Source organism: Bombus huntii, chromosome 6, assembly GCF_024542735.1.
Source record: "Bombus huntii isolate Logan2020A chromosome 6, iyBomHunt1.1, whole genome shotgun sequence".
In the NCBI taxonomy this organism is placed as follows: Eukaryota; Metazoa; Arthropoda; class Insecta; order Hymenoptera; family Apidae; genus Bombus; species Bombus huntii.
This window is the reverse complement of record NC_066243.1, coordinates 3,074,037-3,090,328: the sequence shown is the minus strand read 5'-3', so window position 1 is coordinate 3,090,328 and position 16,292 is coordinate 3,074,037. Positions and strand designations below refer to the sequence as shown.

At 32.4% G+C, this 16,292-nt stretch overlaps 1 protein-coding gene across 11 annotated transcripts in view; it reads right to left on the bottom strand.

The window, feature by feature from the left end:
• The window catches only part of LOC126866589 (acetylcholine receptor subunit alpha-like), a 382,525-nt gene extending 366,690 nt beyond the window's left edge, over positions 1-15,835 (bottom strand). For 4 of the 11 annotated variants that reach the window (XM_050620377.1, XM_050620376.1, XM_050620382.1 and 1 more), the window contains exons 1-2: positions 15,681-15,835; positions 8,330-8,618 (exon numbers count right to left, since the gene is read on the bottom strand). In XM_050620377.1, coding sequence (XP_050476334.1) covers positions 8,330-8,536 — 207 coding nt within the window. In that variant the 5' untranslated portion in view covers positions 8,537-8,618; positions 15,681-15,835. Of the gene's footprint in view, positions 1-8,329; positions 8,619-13,359; positions 13,521-14,029; positions 14,276-15,613 lie in introns of those variants that run through there. The other 7 variants (XM_050620384.1, XM_050620387.1, XM_050620378.1 and 4 more) reach the window with 6 other exon arrangements.
• Between the last annotated feature and the right edge of the window lie 457 nt (positions 15,836-16,292).

Below are 16,292 nucleotides of genomic sequence, written 5' to 3'. Positions count from 1 at the left end.
AATTCAATCGGCAGTCCTCGAGAACTTCAACCCGAGCGACACATTTGTGTTGCGAATACCTGGCCCATATATCGCCAGGGTTGCGCATAGAGTACAGTGCTTATGATAGATCATCCTGACAATGGAGCCAGCTTCGCAATACCTACGTCAACATCATAAATAGCTGTATATGAACGTATGTAGATCGGTATGTCCTACGTAAATCAAACAGAATTTCTTTAAGATGTTTCCTCCCTAACTTTCATGAATCTTCCTGATTGCTCGGGCCTTGAGAAATTAAATCGTCCCGCGTATTCAAAGGTCATTTATCATACAGTTAGAATTATAAGTAGACTGTGGGTGCTTACGCGTTCAAGAAAAATTGAAATGCACGAAAATATTTAGAATAAAATTGTAATAAAGTATGAACAGAATGTTTGCTTAGGTTCTATTTCTTTAATGATGTACGCAAAAATATTTAACACAATAGTGATAAGAATCCCAGTTTTTATTGATAGTATATTCTGTCATAACGCTGACAGAAATATTTTTGGATCTGAAGTTTCATTTCAATTGTCTCAGAAAAAAGATATTATAAATATGTATATTTAATAGATAACATCGATATTAAGACGAAAAGTATTGTAACTATACTCAATTACTAAGTGGCCAAATTGACGTATAACAAATAAATTTTCGAAGCTGATTTCGTTGAAAACAAAGCCTCAAATCTAAAAAATTCTTTGTATATTTTCGATTATTTTTCATGTACAATCATTCCTTTTCCCGATATTTCATAAATAGTGGAACAACACATATATTCAACATTTAATGCATATTCTTCGCCTTTCTTATTGCACTATAAACTACGTTAATTGTATCTAAATACAAAATTAGGTTTAGTTCCACCGTAAGAAGATAGCTTATAAATATTTTGGATATTTGGATGAAAATATCGTTTGCATAAAAATTAATTGCAAATATCGAGCATAAAATAATGAAACAACATTTTAGCAGATTATACTTTACTCTGCTCCTACAATGTAAGCATGATTCCATTAATAGTAGCCGTAAAGTATACTGAATAAATAATTCAATAAACCGCCTGCTGGGCTAGATTAAAGCTACAGTTAATGATGCGTCAACAATTATTTTATAAGTGGAAAATTTAATAACGCTGTTGTGTTATAGACTTTCATAAATCTACGTTTATCAACAATTCATTTTTGTTAGGATGTACATTGAGTTGGAAAGTTCGATTTTATATTTTACTTCAACTTCTTTTTCCCCCGGTTCGATATATTTCTCATAAATTGAATTACTATATGCCTAATATAAGAAAAACATTTTTTTAATGCGGTGATTTCGAAATCTTTAACGTCTGGTTCTCCCTTAAATCCACACGAATCAAATATCGCTGCGGGATTAAAGTAAAGAAATATGCAAATTTCAAATGACAATAGCACGGAGAAACTTCTGCAAAACTTGAAATACAAAGTAGGGAAACTTTGAGGTGAACTACCAATTTCTCTGTGAACTACAGAACTTTCTGCATTTTCACTATGTCCTGCTCTGCAAGTTATTGTTAATCAATTTAAAAATCCACAAAAAGTACACAAATTTTACGGCCTTCTAACTTTTCTATAATTACATAAATAAATTATATACATACTTAAAATTATTGGTCTTTATCGTTATAAAAATATTCATAAATTGCCTTTTAATCATTGAAAAAAATGGTTATATAATAAATAGGCACGAAATATTCTATCAATTAGCGAGAAAAAATTTGATTTTTATCTGTTGATATGCTATTAATATATAGTACACTGCAAACGTATTATCGTTTTGTGATTGAAAATTTACATCGCAGCATTATAAGAATTGATTTTACAGTATTTACGATTACTCGTACTTCGATATCTACTGTTTTTTTTCCTTTTTTTCGATTCGATCAAACTGTAATCCCTCGCGTGTTGAAACCCGGATCACGCTAGATTTCGTGTGCTTTAGAAGCGCTTTAGCACCCAATCAGTTCCCCTCGTAGCAAGTGGGCATCTCACGCAGGAATCAACGATAACAGCACAATTTTACAGTGAACAGAAAATGAAAACGTTTAAAAAGAGATCTACCATCGTTTCCGTTTTTTCTGTTAAAAACTATATTTGAACAAACCGTACAAGCACAAAAGAGTGTTCGCTGAAGCTTAGTTCGAAATTACAAGTACAATGCTTTACTACAAATTATTTTAACATTTTCTTCTAAGTAATCAACTAATTAATATTATAACCGAGCCATCACTAGACAAAATACGTATAATATGTAAAATTATGTATAATGAAATATTTATCAGATATTAGCGCACATTGTATTTTTATCTGTTTTTTTACGATTTAAATTAATATTCAAAAATGCCATATATGGTTCGTATAATACATAGTTTGAAAATTTCGTTGTAATATTAATAAGTTAATGCCTTTGAAGCAAATGATAACTAGCTTATAGTAAAATACTGTGTTCACAACAATGAATTAACATAACTAACAGCTACACTCATTAAGGTATAATATAAACATAATTTACATGGAACGTTACTGTGGCTTATGTTAAACTAACATTATGTCGTGTGTATTATTCATTAACGCAAGAGAACTGGTGTACTTGATTGTGCCATTGTAATTATATTCCAGTGCTTCAAGACTTTTCTATTTTCATAATACATTCATTCAATGCGCATTAAATAATTATTAATAATAGTGGAAAGCGTGTACGTATCCACGTTTATATTACGTTTCTTCATTATTTCTATAATACATTTCATTTATTATATATATTATGTATTATTATATAATATTATATACATACATATACATATATATTATTATATATCTATAATATATTTAATATATTTCGGAACATATTGGTGAATTTTAATCGTTTAAACTTAGGATACTCTTGTATACATATACATATATATCATTGTATAATTTTATATAAGCTAATAATGTATATCTTTATATACATGCCCCATTACAAATGAAACTAAAACAAGTATAAAGCTATTTAACCGTATTATAGAAGAGCGTCGTCACCAATCATCAATACACTACAAAGATTACGTGACGCGATGATGTTCTTAGCACGCTGCACATGAAATTAATGGGGAGAAGCTACTTCTTAAGAGCGAAGATAAGTTGATCGGATTTGAAGATAATCACAAGTTTAACGTTGGGAAGTTGACTTGAAAGAATTTGCCTTTGAGAGGAGTTGCTTGAAGACGATAGTATCGTCGTAGAGACGATATCGAGGGTGTGATAATAATTTTCCAATAAACAATTATTACAATTATTCTCTCCTCCTTGAGTTCTTCTCCTTTATTTCTCTATGAGCTACTCTTTATTCTGAAGAGTCAAAGCAAGAATAGAACTGGTTTTAATGCATTTTGAAAATCATATTCGGTACCATACAAAACTATCATTTTCGTAGAACGACGTGAGAACGATATATTTTCAAAACAATTATTTTTATTTTTAAGAATCTACATAACCAATCTGCATAATAACATAATCGTTTCTTTTCCAATAAAAACGTTTTCAATGGAGTAAGTATAATTAGATAAATAATATAATACACGTTTATCGTAAACAAGAACGCGTGCAAAAATTATACCTAAGTCTAAATAAACATTGATCTATTCAAAACTTTGACAAAATAGAACGTTTAACTACCGAATCAATAACTTCGGTATTGGAAACACTATCATGATGCATGATCAGATTAAAAAATAAACCGTTAGGCTTCTGGCTCTTAGAAGAATATCGTTATTACCAGAATTAAAAAGTAAAACCAAGATAGTGTAACTACTCTATCAAACAATATGTATTTTCTTGTTTATGCCATAAATATCATTCTAAAAAAAATGTTTCTAAATTACACAATAAAAAGTTGTCCATTAAAATACCAGAGTTATCCAATGGAGCCAAGAATGAATCTAATTTCGTGCAAGGTTCGATAGAAAAGAAAATTCTAAGGAAAGTTATCAGAACTCGTGCGAATACTCTCCTCAAATCGACGTAATAGCATGGAGAAACCACGCAATCTACCCGAAGAATGTATATATGCATACAGCCACGCAATTTGCTGCCACGCCACCCATACAACCAGTACATGCTAATGGAAATAATTCCACGACTTCCCCTCGAACTTATTTCTTTACAGAAGGTCTGTAATTTCTGTATTTTCACCTCAGCGCATTAATGGTTCTCAGGATCCCCTTCTTCAGCAAGTGACATCGAGAAACAATTAAGTAATTTCACGTTATAGATTACGTCGTTAAAACGATATCAAATATCAGTTCGTTAACGTCGTACGCTAACTGTATTAATTACTTGTAATAAAGTTCGATGTCTTCGTTAATGATACGTTATTACGAAGTTATACGTATACAAACATTTTAAGATATACTTGCACATAAGTAATTGATATATAGTTGATATTAAAATTGAAGCAATCTTGTGTTAACGTCTATTTAGCAACGATAAGATATATTACTAGAAGGTATTATATTTGTTCAGAGAATATTTCTACCTATCAATAAATGAAAACGAGATAAATCTCGTGTTAGTATTTCACACATATTTTAATAAATCTGTATCTCCCAAAAATAAAATTCTTGATACTATTTGGGAAAATTGATCTTCCTTAAATTTTATTTAATTTATTTGCTGACGCGTATGAACTATAGATTTCCAATATTAATGTCTTGGTTCGATTTTCGAAGAGAGAAAGAGAACGAGCTACGTTTATTTCGTGGATAAAAAATATGAAGAGATTAAAGGAAATTTATTTAGTTTTATATAAAAATCTTTCAAAAAGTGTATTTATTTTTATTTCATTGACATTACATATATAACTACTATACTAAAGTTTGCAAACAAATCGTTGCTACGTATATTACAATAAATATTAATAACCGCGTGATAGTTTGATATATATGACAAATAGTTTTCTTTTTAACAATTCACAGATTCTATATTTTATAACAATAATAGAAAATTGTAACAATAATAGAAAAATTAATACGAGAAACGGATGGTTTTAATGTTGAAACATACAAAATTTAAAAAGCCAATATCAGAAATAATTTTATATATTTTAAATAGACTGCCTATCATGAAATTTGTAAATAACGCCAAGAGTCGATGGCCCAAATTTACCCAAAATTTTAAAGAACCAATATCAGAGATAATTTCATATTTTTTAAATAGACTTCTTATCATGAAATATGTAAATAATTACTACAACTATTTGACATTTCAGACAGATTTGACTAATTCATAGTGGATATAACTGGTCTGTAAGATTCGGGATGCTGCATCGGAAGAATTAAATAGGTTGAATTCCGCCTGTCGATTGAACCTGGATAAAACCTCTGGTATGCAGCATCTCATCTCCGTGAATTATGAAAATCGTATTCAAGTGGAAAATTATTACGAAATGAATACTAGAGATCATGCAATCTAGATAATCTGCGAACTTAATTCCTTCAACAAGAAATAAGAGTATAATGGATATTGACAAGAACGTTGAATAAAAGAACAGCATAAACGATGTTATTAATTTTGAGGAATACTTTCCTATCGATACCGTGAATTCTCGATGCAATCCATAACAGCATTTAAGTGATAATGACATTATTGTCGTCCAAACGAATTACATGTTTAATAATATAAGATGAAGCTTGTGGAAAAGACTTTTTCTAACAAAAATCATTTAAAGATGTACATACACTCTCGCTCAAAAGTCTTGGGGAATCTTCTAATTTGAATTTTAATAAAATTTTAATACTTGGTGTAGAATAGAAATTTTAAATTGCGCGCATATTTCAAGAATCGCAAATATACAATAATATAAAAATTAGATGAAATCTCACGTCCTGATATTTTTATTATATGGTTTGTTCTTTTCAGTTTTGGAGCCAACATAATAGCTGTTCTAAAACTTTCGAACGGCGATAAAAAAAGTGAAAAGTGAAAAGTTAATGAATGATTAAATGCAAATTAAGGCAGAATAAATCATCACGTGCCTACAAAAGACAATTTATCACACGAAGTATTTAATTAATAAAGACCAGTACCTCTGCAGGCTGTCAATCAAACACTTGACGCAATTAAGACTCTGAAGATCAAGAGGAGCTCTAGGTAACATAGAATCCCTAGGTAGTGAACTCATACTCCTCGAGGGTGTAACTTTTTAAACCTTCAACGCGAGGCGCTTATCCATTTACATATTCTTTTGAGCGCGAGGTGAAATAGCTGTAACCTACTCTGATTCTATAAAAGGCGAAAAGAATCTAATCAACAGATTTACTTGTCAAAAAGTTCAAAAAGGTAATGGAAATTTTTATGGAAACGTACATTTCGCGTCAAGATGCTTCGCATAGGATTGAAATAACCGATCTTCCGTTTCTGTTATGACAAAATATAATTTAGAAGATTACGCAGTTAGAATAATCTGACAAATTCAAAATGAAAATGAGGATCGAAAAGATATCGAGAATTTTAATTAATGCTTTTAGAAATCACGAAAGATCATCTGCTTCGATTTTATGTTAAACAGTTTGCCAAATTTAAATCACAATAACGGTCAATATATTCTGTATTCGCTTCGATATTATATTAATGTATACGCGTTTGAAATAATGTTGAAATTGTATTGTCTATTTAATCAACTGATTGCGAAAGCATTTGCATGCTGAATTCAAATAATGCTTCGGTAATACATTAAATGAACACGGTACAGACATCTTATTGCTCAAATAGAACTTGCTAAAATTGATTTCTTGCTTTCGCTTTTAATATAATTCCTCGCAATATATTTAATAGAAACCGAGTTTATTAATAAGTTTGGTAGTAATTATAAGTTTTTAAGTTCGAATGCAGGACTAAGGAATCTATGGAAGATCAGTATTATTTCCATTTAATATTAAAAATGACTTACTAAAAATTCCAATATATTGCGTAAACTATGCACAAATTCAATGTAGAAATCTCAATTGAATACTCTGTTATACTATATATAAAACAAATAATATTTTATAATTTCTAATTTTAATGAATATATAGATACGATAAAATTGTTACAATAATATCATGTAACTTTTATAAATTCACAAACCTACGACCACAGTTACTATTTATGAAATAATCTAAAGGAAGATTTGTTTAGTTATAATCATCCACGATACGTTTTCACATAACCAGTGCTAATCACATAAGCGAGTAAAAGAAATATTTTCCAAAAAGGAAATTATGTAACATGCAACGTATAATAGCGCGTAATTCCTAACCAATTTTCAATGCGTATAACTTGTTAGTCTTCATCGATTAGATACATATATCTATGTATGTACAATCGACGACTAAATTCATTTCCAGTAACGACATAATAACCATGTAATCGAATAATCGTATCCATCCACTTTAGCCCAAATACGAGCACACTACTACGTGCGATTTTAACCACGGCGTACCGTCACGGTCCCTTGCTTCCCCTCAATCTCGTTGACGAGCGATTACTGCGCATACCGTGATGAAATGTGCCATAAACCGGCAAAGTGTAAGAAGTACAAAGGCCACTTCTTCCGAAGAAACAATCAGATAAAATACATACATTTTCCTGTCTCTCTGCGGATTAAGAGGTGCGCATGGGACTAGGGGAAGCTACAGACGAGCCTCGCTATTCAAGAAAAATACATTTAACTTGGCGCGTATAAAGAGTGAATTATCTTAACCCTCCATCCATGTACTGGTTTGCTTCTGACAATAATTTTAAATAATTTCTTACTTTTCCTATATCTTCATTTAAATTGTGCTCTGCTTAAATAAATTAAGGTAACATATAGCAGTAGAAATTATGGGACGATATTCTAGAAACCTGGAAGAATGTTGAAGAGTTTTAAGGGATATTTAAAAACACAAGAGCCTTCAAATCTCTAAACATGAACGTAAACGACCCAGTGTGCAGATGACGCCAGTAAAATTAAAGTTTCAGTCAAAGGGTTGAGTAAAATTTAAAAAGAAACAGCTGTATTTTAGAAGTATTAGAAAATCATAAATATAACTTCTTAAGAGATAAATTTGATGTTATATCTACGGAAATTTATTTCATTTTAATCTGCCATTTTTCTATAATAAGATAATAATCGCAGGCTTCAGAAACTTCAAAACGATCCTCGTTTTTCGTTCGTTAAATTACACGGGAAGCTAATTTCGCAGATGCCACGACGCCCTTCTATTATCCGCCAGATCACGGTGTAAACAAAACAAATAGAACAAACAGTTGTACTCACCACATCGATGAGCTGCGAAAGTTTCAATTTAATGCACACACGTAGTACGTCCGAGGTATTCACAACAGGGCGCACTAGTTTGTTATAGTTAGAAAGCAAGTCGTCGTAAAGGCGTTTCGCGTCTGGATTGCCGGCGACAGCACCGTGAACCACCAACGCCGAGAGGAACCATACGCGCAGTGTTTCCCCTATTATGGGGGGCATCATGGACCCCTGCTTCCTCCACTATGGCTAACACACTCGTCCCTATCGAACTCCTGCTTGACTGCACTAACCACGAACCACGAATCTGTAAAAAGTATCAAATAAAACGCGTATAAACTTGTGAATTCTTAATGATAATGGAATTGTAATATTTCAGAGATAATTATTGAATGAACATCTTTTATTTGAAAATATCGCTGTAAAGACAATATTAACGATACGATACTTTTATAACGTATGTGATCGATGTAGAAATCTGAATTGAATAGTTTGTTATAAACCTGAATCGAATGTTTTCTTATAAATATAAATTGTTTGTTTTCTTATAAATCTGAATTGAATATCTTTTTATAAATCTGAATTGAATTATTTTATTATAGATCTGAACCGATTATTTTGCTATAAATTTCAATTGAATGTTATATGGCATTGGGTATATGTAAAAGAATGTAACAATATTTTATTTTTATAATTCCAATAATGAATACGTACAATGACATTTAACGTTGTTACAATATTATCATGTAGATAGTAATAAATTTGTGTAAGTCTACCGATGTACCATAGGAGAAAGGTATTATGAATATTTATAAAATTCTATTTGCTCATCTCTGCATACTGTTTGTGTTTTATTTAATACATCATTGTATTGTCCCTACTTTTGAAATTAAAAAGAGAAATTGTAATCAACTACGTTTATTCTTTTACACAAACAAGTCTCAGCTTGTATGTAGAAGATTAAGTACAAGAAGATTCCGCATTTGTTGACTCATACTAGTTTTTGGATATGGTATAATACGAGTATGGTATACTAAAAATCCTAATTTTATACAAATAAAAATAACCGAATGTTTTGTAGTACTATTACGATAATGCATCGAAACGATAATTTCTGTTGCTGTTTTATTGTAATGAGACGATTACTATTATGAATATTACAGTTAAAAGAAGTTAAGAAAGCTAAAATTATTGTAAATGACAAACGTAAATATATTTTGTATTGTTTTCATCTCACTTTCTATTAACATCTACCACTATTTACATGACTACATGTATAAAAGTTAACGCAATTTAGACTACATAAAAGAACAACATAAAACAAACGCTGAATCTGCAATTGAATTTTGGATCCTACATTACATTATATTGTTTACATGTTCTGAAATTTGAAATATGTGTCTTGTTCATCTGTGAACATTATTATACATTATTTCATTACAAATGACATAAATTATATCTCGCATAAAATTAGCTTAAAGAGCTAATCATTTTCAATAGCCTTTCTAAAGATACTTAATTAGTTTTGCATTCTGAATGCGCTAAATAAAACAATTTTACGTATTTCAAAGTATTCTGCACGCAAGAATTTAAATAAATATAATTTACACAATAAGATTTTCAAGAATTTTCGGAAGTCTACGAATAACATACATTTAAATAATTAGAGCAATTTAGACATAAACTGTATATGAAAAATCTGCTATAGTGCTACTAAAACGAAAATAGCTGTAAGCCATATGATAATGTTCTAAATTGTACTTGAAAAAATGTTTCACTAGCGTTAAGCTATTAAAGCGGTCGAAAATGTCAGGTAGGCATAGATGCGATGCTGTAGAGTATTTCTCCAATTATCTGAATTGTCATGATTCCAGATTGTACTGGTATGATAGGTGTACGATCAATCTGACCATGGAATGTATTGAAGTATCCATGAAATGCGCGAATTTCAATGCTTTCAAATAGTAGATACTCCAACCATATCAGCTGCATCGATATCTTCAAACTATGAAGTAAGACATTTCATTGGTTTCCTATATCTAATGAAGTGAAATTTGATTGTGAAACATACTTGTCTAATATGGTAGAATCGAACAATAATCGATAAGGAATGTTTGTTACATATTCGAGCGCAGATTTTGCAATGGAGAATGGATTTCCAAATGGCTGTAATAAACTGTACTACTATGTCACAGAATTTTTGAAAAATTCATTTGTTACTTAACCAAATTTTACTAACACATATATATTAATATAACTGGTATACTATAATTAAGTAGTATAACTAACTATATAATTAATATAACTAATATAAATATAAAGAGTAATTTAACGCAATAGAATTCCTTTAGAATGAAAAGAAAGACACAAAAATGTATCGATACTCTGCTTATCCATTGTCTTGTTATGCCACTTTGTATTTCCCTAACAATATATTTCAATAGTTTCATATTTTATTATATATACATATATACACACAATTTATTCAATTCAATAATTTTCATCATAACTTGTTAAAACAGAACAGTCGGCAGTATTATTCTAAAAATACTATTGCCATATTTTACGAGATAAACTGAATTTAAATCTTGTACAGGACAAGTGAAAAAAAAAACTTGGCAAGAGCTGTCGAAGTATATATTCTTCTCGTGCGACGATGCAACCCAAAAACTACTAAGAGAAGAATGTTGATAGCTGTATCTCCAGAAATTAAAATTTTGCATTTTTAAGACCTAAAGCGTGTCGCGGATATTTTTAGTAACTCGTCTACTTGAAATATATCACATACTATATTCAGATTTAAGAAATATAAAACAATTCACTAACGTGAGATTGTTACAGTTTACGACTTCTAGACTGCAGAGTTTTATGCGTACAAGAACACATAGGATATATTGCAATATTCGTACATATAATATTCATGATAATACGTGAAATTAATCTTTGTGTAGATACTATTTGTTTAATTGCGTTCTTCCAAATATGAATTCGCATAAATATATCCACAGTTTACATAATAATCTCTTTTCCCTTCGTTTCTCTTTCATATAATAAAATACCAGATTTAATACTTAACACGTTATTTAAAATACAAATAATATAATTCTAAAAAATATAATTAGTAAAACGTTGTAAGAACGACATAAGAACATAAAATATTTAACACGACAGCAAAGGAGTACTTTCAGCAACGACAAATAAATATAGTTCCAAATGTCGTCTAAACTTTAGACAATTACATTCAATGTATTAAGAAAATTCATGGAGAAGAGATTGTATTTGCCTTAGCCTATCAGACCTTCATTAAGAATCTCGATCAACTAGAAGAACATATTCGACGTAAGAGTGGCAAATACGATCTCAACGGCCATTCTATTCTCATCACCTAAGCAAAGTAAAGATACGTCACACTTGCTAACGACATCCAGTTTAGGAGAACGTTACACCGCCCAGGTGTAATTAAGCCGAGAACATTAAACATTCAATAATTGTGACGTAACTGGCTCAAAATGATTGCAAATTTTATGGTAATTATATAACAAATTCGGACCTCTTAGGAGTATTTATCGTGCAAATAAATCGAGACAATTATGCAATATATAGTATAATAAGTGCAAAAATAACCGTGTACAATATTTATGTCTTGGTTTCAATGAAATATGAAGTACGATATATACATAGAAAAAATGTTGGATTTCCCTTTATACTTTATAGAAGTTAAACGTCAAGCGACGAATTAGATTAAGAGGAAAGACAAAAAGCGCCTTCGCTAACCTATCGTTGAAAGGTACAAAATTGAATGCCTAGCACGCTCCGGAATATAATTTAAATAACTTAATTTATCGCACATCGGTCCCACGATAATGTATATTAAGAGAGTTGCGGTAATCATATTTTCCCTGACATTAAAAAGCTATTAATACTGTCGTGCAGCTTACTTTAAGTTCCAAGACTTCCATTTGCCATGCATCTGCGCCATAATAAAATTTCCATGTTTCGCAGGGGTATAATACTTAGAATCAACTTAGACGCCATTCGCAATTATATTAATTACCTGTTTTGCAGAGAACGAACTACAGTCAGTCAAGTCGCTATTCAAAGTTGGATTAATCCGTTTAATAAGTTCCGACTGAGGTATTAAGAGCAAGAAAATTGATAGAAGAATTGCCTTCTTCAAAAAGTAAAAGCGAAATACGATATTTCATTACGAAAAGAAATTGTAGTCGGACAGTCTTGAAATTCGAGAAGAACCATAATGTCAGGTGAACGAAACGTTAATGGCACGAGTAACAGATTCGTGAGACAGACATTTCAAACCTGATAGATAATACTTTATCGATTCATACTCATACAGATAATTTAAATAAGTGACTCTTCATCCTGTTAGGATCCTCGAATTTTACTCGATTCACTTCCATCTCTATCGAAAAAAAGACTTTCAACGTTTCAAGAATATTTTTAGAGAAATACTAAAATAAAAAATTATACGTACCTATCGATAACAATTCTTTCTTATTCTCCTGAAACTTATGATACTTTCCAACGATAGGAAAATATGATTTAGTCAGAGATGATCCAAAGAATACAGGAAATTTAACTAAAAGGAATAAAAGTACAATTTTAAATTAAACGCGCATGACACCGTAATTAAAAGAACTGGTAACGCACAAAGGTGGTAACCTGTAAACACCAGAAAGTATCCTAGCTATGTATGCAATTAGGTTAGTTATTAATACTCGCTTAATTGCATTTTAATGCGTCATATATTCGAAAGTAATCAACGGAAAGTCGAAAGTAATTGCCACTAAAGTTCAAAATACAAATGCAATAAATGGTAGAAATCGGAAAGGTATGCTTAATTTCTCAGAAGCGAAAGCAAATAAGAACGCTAGTGTCGCTATTAAAGGACAACGAAACGTTGCACCTATCATTTTCGAACGGTACATTGGCAAGCAACTGATTGATTCGCGTATCTCGCGAAAGGCCATTAGAGGAAAGTACGCTGCAATTCAACGAGATAACCGCTGGATGTAAATTCAAGCCTATACCTGACAGCATTTAATCCGATTTTCAACGATCGTTATGCAGGTAGTCTGATCAGTCCAGGTGAACCACTCATCGGTGCTGGGATTAGGATTAGCTCAATGGATTTTCCACTTGGATATCAAACTGGCAACTCGTACGTTTTCCACTCACAAATTACGCTATGCTACAAACATTCACGTAAACAGAAGACAATATCGTTACGATTCAATCACGAATAGTTGCTGATGTTATATATGTATCGGATCCTAAACGCAGGTAGCGTATCTTTCCTGATAATAATGGCGAGATAATACGTTTATATTCTCATAATATTATTATTTCTCATAAGTAGACTGCGACTTTTTATACATTCGTAGGAAATTTGACGGCCCCAAAAAATGCACGTAATAAAGAAAAGCATATAAGTAAACCAAAAATATAATACTTGTTATTATATTTAATAAATCAATTGTCTATCTAGGTTTTATCTTTTAAGAATAAGAAATGTTACATTCAGTCTACTCATAAAAATGTTATATTTATGTTACGTTAAACATAGATATAAATGTTGAAATCTACAGTTCGATTACATATATGTATATCAGCAAGGAATATAGTATTAGGTATACTGTTATTGTTACTTATAAACATACACAAAGTATCCAATATTACCAAAGTATTCGATATAACTACCTCTGCCAATAGATCATCTATCGCTCTTCGCGACTTTGTCATAAATCTTTGAAGATAATCTCGAACATTCCGAGCTTCTATGCGGTTAACACATGACGTTTGATGCATCAATTATGATTAAACTAATTTCACTTGTTTCATTTGGTGAAGAATGTGTTTCAGCAATGCCATACAGTTCGATTAATTGAAATAAACATGTCAATGACAAATGCACACATAAAATATCTTGCAATGTCGAAAATTATTTGATATTATTGATATACTTCCTTCATAGTTGTATACAGATTTTAATGTCTGCCATATGTTGTAAACATAATCGCACATTGCTGGAAACAAGATATCGACAAATTATCAACTGGACTTTTTATACATAAAATAGAGCAATGAAAATTGATATTGGCAAAATACAAGTAAAAACGTATTAAGCAAGTAAAAAGTACCGTTATTCGAATTCAAAATTTGAAACTGAAATACGTAGTTAATACTATCGAAAACACTAGAAGACTGACACAATGCACAACTCGAAACATCGTAATGGAGATCGCAGATTCATGATCGATATCGATGATAGATCGATAGTGCGCTAGTCAGATAGGGGAAACAAGATTCCGCCATCGAACGTCGAAAAGCAAAAAAGAGGGGGAAAAACGAGAGAGCGAAGCTAACGAATATGAATGTCGTTAGTCGTTAGGGAGAAAATCCGGCCATTCGTTTCCGTCTCGTAGCTGGCTGGAGATTTGAATTACCCGTACGAGACTAAATTTCCTCCTCTTCTAAGCATCGCGACTCCCCGATGGGCGGCCCGCGTGCCGTATTTCAACTCGGTGTCACCGCACGCACCGATACACAAGTGGAAACGTGAATTTACGATGGATCACGTACATGCGCTCGGCAATGACGAAGGATCGATCAACACTCTACTCTCACCTACGGTCCCTACTAGTCTGAATGTCTAATTACTTTTGCGCTGCTAACTAGGTCAATGATATTTTATTTCGGATAATCGCAGCTCATGAAACAGGTGACCTTCTTTTGCGAGAACTGCGCGACGTCTTCGTTCGTCGTAACACACCAACACCAAATCATTAACGCGCCCGCGATTTTCACACGGTGTATTTTCGCCGTGCTCTATCCTTCGCGAACACTTCTCGCTATCTCCCTCCGTTCAATCACAATCGCCATCAATATACACAAAAAGTTTATGGCGGGCTTCGCAGTTGCACGAATGTACGGTTTATGAACCTTTGAAGAAATTAACCGTGCGGGCTGAACGAAAAATAAATAACGAAAACTTACGATAAACAATTATGACCGATAAGAACCATCGGTTGCTTCACAAGGGTATCAAGCTTTTATCACGTTTCGTTAAGTGGTTAATTAATTGCCAACAGTCTAAACTGTATCCCTGGCAAACGTAAACTGTCTCGTTGTTCGAACAATCTGCATACACAAATGACAAACGCTGTTAAGAACTAAACACATGAAACATTAATCCCTGGATTTGTAAAAATCTTCTGTCATAAAGCGTGGAGTTTATGCATTACGAGAGTAAACAAATTGACGAAAAATAAGAAACGTTAGTACCGTAAAAAAATAAGTAAAGATCGAAGCGTATATTAATGGCAACGAGGGTTGGCAATATGACACTGACTTAACCTCGCACGCTCCAGGCCACGCCGGTGTTGAAACAGCTCCCGAAACCACTGCACACTCGCACGCACTGCACCCACGACTGAACAACGGGGGGGTCCGAGTCTCGGCTGTCGTTCTAGGGTTCTAGGATTTCGCCCGGCCGGCGGCGCCACTGGGCACGCACACGTACCAGGAGAGCCGCGAAAGCGTAACAGGAGAACACCAAGAACCAGAGAGAGAAAAAGACAGAGAGGACAACGAAGAGTCGGGTAGGAATCTGGACCAATCTTGCGCGCGCATAAGCGCGATGCCTTTATGTATGCACGCGACGCGGTGTATTGGTACAATAGTCGGCAAGGTGCTATCTCAAAAAAAAAGGTGTCGATGCTCCGCCCACGAAAGGCTTCGTTGTAGAAAAGATTAAGCCCTTTCTTTGATCTGCGCAAACGACGCGGATAATTGAATCACTAACGAGTGAAGAATGAGGAAGAGCTAATGGGATATAGTTCTTGCGGAGATTTTACTACTAACAGCGGTTTCGTGAATTCTAATCTTACCTGAATCGTCAAGTGTGCTTCAGAAGAATTAAAAGAAATCTTCTATTGTCGCTTCAAAAGGTATCTTTTACCCT